The sequence below is a fragment of the Limulus polyphemus genome, unplaced genomic scaffold (assembly GCF_000517525.1).
Source record: "Limulus polyphemus unplaced genomic scaffold, Limulus_polyphemus-2.1.2 Scaffold10145, whole genome shotgun sequence".
Classification (NCBI taxonomy): domain Eukaryota; kingdom Metazoa; phylum Arthropoda; class Merostomata; order Xiphosura; family Limulidae; genus Limulus; species Limulus polyphemus.
In genome coordinates, this window is record NW_013675755.1 from 5,864 (window position 1) to 15,876 (window position 10,013).

The following is a 10,013-nucleotide window of genomic DNA, read 5'->3' on the forward strand; positions in this document are numbered from 1 at the left end:
CGTCATACGTTAATTGTATCAGTACTTTCAACATCCGGTGCCGTCTTATACGTCATCAGTACTTTCAACATCCGGTGCCGTTAAGAAAATTACGTTAGTGTTGTAAAGAAATGGAAGTTTGTTTGAAGTTAAGCACAAAGCAACACAACGGGCTGTATTGTATCGAAACCCGGTTTCTAGCAGTATAAGTTCCACTGGAGGGGGCGAAACGCAAGTTGTTCAGTATTTGATATTCGATTACTTTTTTTTTTTTTTAATTTCGTGCAAAGCTACTCGAGGTCTATGTGCGCTAGTCCCTAATTTTCAAATGATAGACTAAAGGGAAGGCAGTTAGTGAACCCTACCCACCCTCACTTTCAACTCTTGTTAGACCAAATAGTGGGATTTGACCGTCACTCTCTTTATCGCACACACGAGGGTAACAGGAACGTTAGGTTCCTCAAACCAACTGGGCCTATTCAATAATGACACAGGTACCTTCTGAATTATTACGCACAAATTCTGGGGAGGGGGGGGGGACTAACCCCATGGACATATCTCTAAGCCCGTGGTTATATACTTTTCAAATACTGCACAGACTTTAAACATGTTTGTTTGTTTTGAATTTCGCGCAAAGCTACACGTGGGCTATCTGCGCTAGCCGTCCCTAATTTAGCAATGTAAGACTAGAGGGAAAGCAGCTAGTCATCACCACCCACCACCAACTCTTGGGCTACTCTTTTGCCAACGAATAGTGGGATTGACCGTCACATTATACCCCCCACGGCTCAAAGGGCGAGCATATTTGGTGTGACGGGGATTCGAACCCGCGACTCTTAGATTGTGAGTCGAGCGCCCTAGCCATCTGGCCATACCGAGCCGTTGGAGTGTTATAGGTGTATAAGTAAAATCTGTAAAAGATAAAATTTTCTCTTGGAAAATGCTTCGCTCGTTCATTGTCTGCGGACTTTCAACACTAGAATCTGGGTTTCGATACCCGTGCTGGGCAGAGCACAGATAGCCTATTGTTAACTTCAGTATTATTACAGAATATAGACTGTAAATTATTCACCAGTTTCTTGTATTATTTACTGTAGGTTAACTTCAGTATTATTACAGAATATAGACTGTAAATTGTTCACCAGTTTTTTATATTATTTTCTGTAGGTTAACTTCAGTATTATTACAGAATATAGACTGTAAATTGTTCACCAGTTTTTTATATTATTTTCTGTAGGTTAACTTCAGTATTATTACAGAATATAGACTATAAATTGTTCACCAGTTTCTGGAACTATTTTCTGGTATTATTTATCACAGAACATAGACTGTAAATTATTGACCACTAGTTTCTGGTATTATTTATTACAGAATATAGACTGTAAAGTTTTCACCAGTTTATGGCACTATTTTCTGATGGCTAATTACTGTTGGATTCTAATGGAAGGACTTTACCTTCACAATCTTGTTTTCCTGGCCATGTTTACCGACACCAGCGGCATCTCTCTTTACGTCGTCATGGGCTGGGGTAAGGCACGAACTTTAACATCTACTATGTTTATCCTCTGTTCTGTCCACTCAGATTATTTTATACATATATTTATATGTGTGTATTCAAATATTCAGTTCGTGTAAATTTGGATAAGCTATTGAACCGTACTTCTACATTCGGCTACAGTTTTAGGACAAATCGCTACATCTATCGTGAGTTTATCAAGTTAAACAGTAATATTCGTAAGGTTTTCAATGTGCTCCTCTTTTTCAGTTCAAACTCCAGTGACCAATATGAGAAAGTTATTTCCCCGAATAGAGGCCGAAGGGATCACCTGCTTTAACTACTCTTACCACTATAAAGTAGTGTGCTGTCAGTCAGTCAGTAGACACTAAAATGACGTCATATAAGGTACGCTTAACATGGCAATTTGTATTGTAGTGACGCCAGTAAAACGTGCGCACGCCATGGATCACGAGAAGTATTATGCACATTGTAGGCTACAACACAGCATGACATATGAACTTCAAAAGCAAGAAATAAAAATATGTGTTACTGTTAAGTTTGGTTTTATTTAATCTTGAAACAGAACACTTTCGGGGACCCTGCGCTAGTACGTCTAGTATTAAGTCATTTTTAAATACTAGTATAACATAACCTGAAATTAGATAAACAGTTCAGTGTATATATATATATATAAAGACGAAACGTTATGACCGTGCTATATAACACCTAAAATTCTATTTTCAGCTTTTGTTTTGTCTGTAGTTAAACACAATGGGCTATCTGTGCTGTGCCCACAACAGATATCGAAACCGGTTTTTAGTTTTATAAGTCCTCGGTCATACCGCTGTGCCGCAAGGGGGCCCTTTTTTTTAGCTGATTCTGAGCTTAAGTAAATTTATTAAAGTACTTGTTTCGGTCTATGACGTTGATTCTTGAAATCAGCTTGTACGTGCAAAGCTTAGAAAAATGACAATATGTAAAGTTTAGAAAGTTCAGACTGTAAAAAAAAAAAAAAAACATCTTTAGTTACAAGAGCTTTTAAGGCATGACGAGGACAAGAACTGCGTTTTCAAAAGCTCACGTTGGATTGTGTGAGATGTTACTTCGTTTTGTCGTCGTGAATGCGGAATAAATTCGGTTTATTTCACAAAATTCAGGGTTCTGGTAGAAATATAAATCGTGGCGGAATCAAAAGGAGGTCTGGGGTTTTATGGCAGTTATTGAACCCATTTGTCGTCGTGCATGGAAATGTACATTACAAGTCAGACTTTTACTTAGTGGTTATTCAGTAAATGTACTTCAGTCATTTAAGTTCCACAAGACCATGGGCGCCCGTTACTTTGCCCCCCCCCCCGGTAAAATTTCTTCGGACGCCCATGCACAGGACGGTAAGGTCGGGTAATTTCTTTGTTCATTTATTTATCGATTAAAGAAAAGTTTCTAGACTAGTATAAACCTAGGTGATAGACTCATTGGTGAGATGGAGGAGGAGGCGGCGCGGTGTGAAGTATACAAATGAAGACAAACACGGTTAAAATCATAAATAATATTCAACGTTAAACTGGTACACAATTAAAAATATTTTATTTAGGTCTATCTATGGCCTTCAAAAAAGTTGACGACTCTACATGTTTCGACGTTACAATGAGGATGACGTTAAACTGGTACACAGTTAAAATCACAGGATTTACTTTTGATGATGCAAAAGGACAAGGCTTAGTATAAACAATTTTAACTATCTTTTTTTTCCACTTTGTAAAGAGTGCAGCACGAAAATTTCCTTATGAAACATTAAAAACGTAAGTTTGCTAAAGGTTGTTCCTGTCGGTGAACTCTGACCTGGTGATCTCGTGCAGTTTTGGTATTTAAATCCTTATCAGATGTTGCTGCAGAGAAGAGGTTGTCATAAGCTAGATTATTTAAGGATAAGAAATGTTTTACAATTGATATATGGAGGTTTTTATTTTTAATTTGACTGACTGATTGATGATATAAATTCAGTTTTTAAAAGAAACACAGTGCGGCTGAAGTCCACAGCTGCACTATATCCGCACCTACTGACCACTGACTCCTTTCATGATATTTTGCAGGTCTTCCGCTGATCTTCCTCATTCCATGGATTATAGTACGAGCGTTGCTGGAAGACTCTCTGTAAGTTGACGTTTCAGGCCCATAACGACTTCTGAGGCTTTACAAGTGATGAAATTTGTCGATTTAAATAAACTTGGGATGTTCCAACTAAAAATTTGGAATGCTCCGACAATAAATTGAAATGCTGAAACAATAATTTTGGATGCTGAAACAATAACTTGGGATGCTCAAACAATACTTTGGATTGTTCCAACAATAATTTGAGATGTTCCAACAATCATTTGGATACTCAAACAATACTTTGGGATGTTCTAACAATAATTTGGAATGCTCCGACAATAAATTGAGATGCTCAAACAATACTTTGGGTTGTTCTAACAATAATTTGGAATGCTCCGACAGTAAATTGAGATGCTCAAACAATACTTTGGGTTGTTCTAACAATAACTTGGAATGCTCCGACAATAAATTAAGATGCTCAAACAATACTTTGGGTTGTTCTAACAATAATTTGGAATGCTCCGACAGTAAATTGAGATGCTCAAACAATACTTTGGGTTGTTCTAACAATAATTACGTGGCTACATAATCGGTTCTACTTACTTTCAACGGTTAGTTGAATTAAGATAAAAGACTAAATAAGTTATCAAAATTTTCCAAATTACGGAACTTAGAATCCGTAATTTTCTCCCAGCCTCTCCTACACTAACGAATACCTTTGACACTAGATTTGTTGGCTTTTTTCCATTCAAACGAATCGTTATATGGGCCTTCTGACTTAAAGAATATCTTATTAAAGTATTTAAATAATAAGTCATTAACTTCAAAACTTAAAACCAAATCTGTAGTCCTTGAGATGTGGACTTTCGCCTATATAATGTTGATTTTGCTTAACATGGTTGGGACAAAAAAAATTAGAATTTAAACTTCAAGAAACAACTTTGCGTACGATGATGTTATAACTCTGTCCAGATTAAATTGTAGAAATAATATCATGTTGAAAATACTATAATATTCAGTTTTTTAATGCTTTGTATATTTGCATAATTTTATTTAACTTAAACTTCAGAATTCGCTTGTGAGCCAATCTCATATATTTACTCCTATATATATAAATACAATCAGACACCATATTTCGCGTTTGTTCAGAAGTGACGTGTCTTTTTCTTCAGATGTTGGACAACCAATGAAAATTCTGGATATTTCTGGATCATCCGTGCACCAATCACAACAACAATTATCGTAAGTCAAGTATTTTGACACTAAAAACTTATTGATTGTTGTTTGTGTAAAAACATCCTAATTTTTTTATTCTTCTTCAGTGAAACATCGTTTTAATTGTATGTTCTGTGAGGGTTCAGAAGTTTTTGATCTTTTCAAGCATTAAAACAGACAGTTTATTTCAAATTCTTCATTGCGAAAATGGTATGTTAACATCCACTTTATAGCTAAAGGTTGTTAGAAATTTTGCGACAGACAGCATTTGTCGAAGCATTAGGTTTGTAAACTCTAAAATTCTTTGCCAATTTGTGAGGTTATTTTTTGGAATATTGTTCCAAATAGAGTCCCCCTTGAATAAAAATAAATATTCTAGAGTAAGCACCTATATTTGTAATTGTTTTGTTGCTTCTTCGTAGTGTCCAGAAAGGGAGTTTCTACAACCCTAAATGACCAGTTATTGTTCATGAAACTGATGTTATAAATAGCGCCTCGACCACGGCTATGTCTGTCGTATCCTAGCTGCCCTCATGAGGAATCCTGGTATTGTGTGAAAGGCCGCGTCGGCACTGGATTTTGCAGATGTGTCGTTGATATTTATTTTATTTTTTTTAACTTACACTCAAGTTCTTATAATTGCTAATGTAGATGTATCCCGTTTGTGATGGGGTTATTTGACCCGCTCTGTAAACAAGAGTAATTTACTGGTTTTTCGTAATAAAAATAAAGGTAATTCAAATATAATAATAATAATAATCGGTGTTAAAAATAAAATAAATAAATAATATTGCGTTCCTTATTAAACCTGACTCTAATTCTGATTTCTGGCTTAAACGAAATTGATAATAATTACAATTAACTTACTTAATCTAGCTCACACTCTAACATAAAATGGATGATATAAAAATAGCCTCGATCCCTACTACTTTTGCAACAAGCTCGATAACCTCAAACCAGACCCTTCTACCTTTTGAAAGCACTGGCAATATAACATATGAAAATCTCACAGCCTCTACTGACAAACAAAAAACAGAAATTTATGCACACCATTTCGAGAAAACATTTGTTACTCCACAGGACGCCAGATTCAGTAGTAAACACCAGGACAAGATCAACTCTTTTATCAATGATAACACTGCTTTCTTTTCCACCTCTTTCCCGGTCAACACACTCCAACACCACACTCCGAGTTCACCTCAAGACATATCTACCCCTATAACCATACCCGAAGTTAAAATTCACCTGAAAAATATCAAAAACAAAGCTCCCGGCGATGACAAAATCCCCAACGTAGTTCTAAAAAACGCATCCCCCAAACTTCTGACACATCTCACTAACTTATACAATCTTACACTTTTCTCGGGTTATCTCCCCAATGCATGGAAGTCAGCACTCATCACGTTTATCCCCAAGAAAGGCACCCAATCAATAAATCCAAGTGATTTCAGACCCATAAGCTTAATTAACTGCACTGGCAAACTTCTAAAGAAAATTATAACGACAAGGTTATTATGGCTGCTAGAAAACAACAATACATTATCACACATCCAGAACGCAGGTCGCAAAAACAGACAGACTGCTGACCACCTCGTTGCACTAATTGAAACCACGTTTAATAAACTACAGGCCACTATTGCCACATTCTCAGACGTACAAAAAGCTTTCGACACTGTCTGGCACAACGGGCTCAAGTACAAACTAATGAAACACAAAATACCCACGACATTCACAAAATGGATTTCCAACTTCTTACTCAATAGATCGGCGAAAGTCAAAATCAACACTTCAGTTTCACAACCATTCACGTTTAACGCAGGTGTACCGCAGGGGTCTGTCTTAAGCCCTCTGCTGTACACACTCTTCGTTAACGACCTGCCGCAGCCAATCACGCCCCTCACGCACGCCTCACAATATGCCGATGACATAGCCCTATGGAGCACCTCCTGGGACCCCTCCACTAGCGGCAAAGAAAATTCAAACAGCCCTTGACAAAATCACACAGTGGTGCAACAAGTGGAGAATAATACTTAATCCTACCAAAACCCAGCCAATCATACTCTACCGTAGATTAAACAAAAGACTCAAGCGTGTCAAGCTAGCTAAATAAAACCTCTACAATAACACGATCTCATTCACTAAATCCGCCAAATTCCTAGGAATAACCATAAACACTAAATTAACTTGGCACACGCATTTTAAGGAAATTTGCAAGACAATCAAAACAAGAATAGCTTACCTCCACATAATCAGTCACCACGTCAACGGATGTAGACCACAAATAATCAGGTACATTTACAAAACATTTATCAGACCACTATTAGATTACGGCGCAATGATTACATGTAACATGAATAATAACCAACAGCAGATTTTACAAAAGCTGCAAAACAAAGTAATACGTTTCGCTTACCGACCCCCTCACTACACACCCGCATGGTACGTTGAAAAACACACATCACTACACACTATACAAGACCGCATCTCTAAACTCGCCGCCAAATATTACACAAAAGCCACCCATCGAAATTCACTCACAGCCGATTTTCATAAAATTGTCGCCACCCCCAAACCATGGTGCAAATACCTATCCCCATATAACATGATACACAAATACCTATCCCCACACAACATGATACACAAATACCTATCCCCATACAACATGATACACAAATACCTATTCCCACACAACATGATACACAAATACCTATCCCCATACAACATGATACACAAATACCTATCCCCACACAACATGATACACAAATACCTATCCCCATACAACAAGATACACAAATACCTATCCCCATACAACATGATACACAACACCACTACCATCCTCCATGATCCACAAATCCCCATACAACATGATATACAACACCACTACCATCCTCCATGATCCACAAATCCCCATACAACATGATACACAACACCACTACCATCCTCCATGATCCACAAATCCCCATACAACATGATATACAACACCACTACCATCCTCCATGATCCACAGAACTACTTATAACATTATATTCTGTGCCTAATAATTACATTGTTCAGTATCTTTCCAGGCCCTCAAAGCATCACTGGATCTTTATCTGGGCACTAGTCGGGCTTCTATTTGGCTTCTAAAGTGAGTTTTCTCGGGGTACTCCCGTTTCCCCCCACATCTAATTCTCAGGCATCGGATCCATAGATCCCAGCCTTGGCACCTTGATCCACTGATCCCCGCCAGGCCCGTTTGCTTCATTTTGTTTCGATAACTTGTCAAAATCGGCTGCCGACTTGCTCCTTCTTCAAAGATCAACCGGCCTCTGCTACGCATTGGACTTGCCTTCACTACTGCCTACTTGCCTCTCCTTCATACGACCATCCAATATATATGTGTTTAATTTGATTTATTTATTTATTTTTAATTAATTAATTATCCTATTGATTAAATTATTAATTACTACTATTACCCCTTCGCCCATACGGCGACTGTTACAAATGTTACTTCTGGTAATGTTTTATTAACAGTGGAGTCTGTGTACGGTACTATCATTTATTTTGTGTTGTGTTTATTTTTCTAGGTAAACTTTACATTCTTCGTGAACATCACCCGAGTGTTGTTTCTGAAGATGTTTGTGCCTTTAACAACACAAGCCAACAGGTACAGGTACAGGTGAGTTCAAGATTACACATTCTTCAGCTACCCAGTGTTAAAAACTGAACGTATTGTTACGTCTCCGTTCGTTAGTTAAATTTTCCGTAAAAATTCTTTCCGGAGAAACTTTACCGATACAAGTCCTTTCTTAAATAAAACTGGTTTATTCTTTCTGAATACAACTTTGCGATACACTTAATTTCAATAGTCGCGCTATAACAAACGCTATAATTCACAACGAACGTCTCACGTGCTCAACAATATTTTCTCTCCGCAGTTAAATTACACATTGTTCCGTCACGTTACAAGACTAACACATATCTAGTAAACGCTAGAGCATTCATGAAGGAACAGGATATTTCTAGAAGTCAATGACGTGTTACTAGGGTCACGTGACTTCTGCTTTCGTAACACTGCCCTTTCCTTAGTATTGTTCGTCCCGAACAATAGCATCTAACATTAAACCAATAACAATTAACAATAACTTAATTAAATGTACAGAATTACAAACACAAAATTACAATTCAACAAAGTCTTAATTTTACGGATGTATCTTCTTCCGTACTGGTCTCCGTCTCGTTGGCTTCTGCTTCACGTGGGGTTCATCTGTTTCATCAGGAAATGTCCTATCGTCGGTAACAGTCATCAGTGATAGTAACTTCATCAAGAACTTCACCGTTTCTCTTCTCAAAACTGAGTAGATTTTCTTTATCAACATTGGCTTTTTCAGGTGACACATCTTCAGCAGCGTCATTTGTTCTATTGTTCACTTCGTCCCAACTGAAATGTCCTGGACCATGATAACGCCAAAGTCTGTTGGCATGCACCACTTTTGGCTTACCTCGCCGACCACATTTTACCCGATCCACTATGTCATATGGGCCTTCCCATGGAGAAGACAACTTAGGAGACTTCCCTTTGGTCTTCCTGTGATTATACAACTACACCTTGTCTCCTGGTTCAAAGCTGACTTCAGTAGATCTCTTATCATAAGATAGCTTCATCGAATCAGCAGACGTTTTTAAGTTTGGATGCACTTGATAATGAATATCATCAATCCTTTCCGATAACACTTTCACAAACTCTGACACATTCTCAGGCAACTCTTCATAAGGTGGGTGTCCCGTATGCTTGGGTCCCCTTTTAGCACTACATGTACTGCATGTTCTGCACCATTCTTCCACATCTTGCGTCATACCTATCCAGTAAAATCTTTGTTGTAGATGACTCAATGTCTTCCTAATTCCGAGATGTCCTCCTGTTAAGTATCATGGGATTGATGCAGCACAACTTCCCGTAACTTTCTCGGTATAACCGTTTGCCAGGTCGTCACTTTCCCATCTCCGGACAAGAATACCATCTTCAAGCTTTAACTGGTCCCATTGTGCCCAATAGTGCTTTGTCACAGGGCTTAGCCTAGACACCTTCTCCCAAGCACTTGCTTTTAAAAATCCAATTATTGGCTTCAAATCTTGATCTTTCTCTTGCTCTGCTTTAATATCTATACCTGGTTCCACTTCATCATCATCAACTTCTTTAGTCACTTTGAGTTCACCTTGATGGCACTTAATTAGTTCAACCTCTCTTTTA

General features: G+C 37.8%; 1 protein-coding gene across 1 annotated transcript in view; it reads left to right on the forward strand.

Annotated features, from left to right (window-relative positions):
* LOC106476258 (parathyroid hormone/parathyroid hormone-related peptide receptor-like) overlaps positions 1-10,013 on the forward strand; it is a gene marked incomplete at its 3' end in the record, with an annotated part of 21,002 nt that overhangs the window by 5,764 nt on the left and 5,225 nt on the right. Inside the window, exons 4-7 of the mRNA XM_022380181.1 lie at positions 1,351-1,507; positions 3,568-3,628; positions 4,741-4,810; positions 8,350-8,441. Coding sequence (XP_022235889.1) covers positions 1,351-1,507; positions 3,568-3,628; positions 4,741-4,810; positions 8,350-8,441 — 380 coding nt within the window. The remainder of the gene's footprint in view (positions 1-1,350; positions 1,508-3,567; positions 3,629-4,740; positions 4,811-8,349; positions 8,442-10,013) is intronic.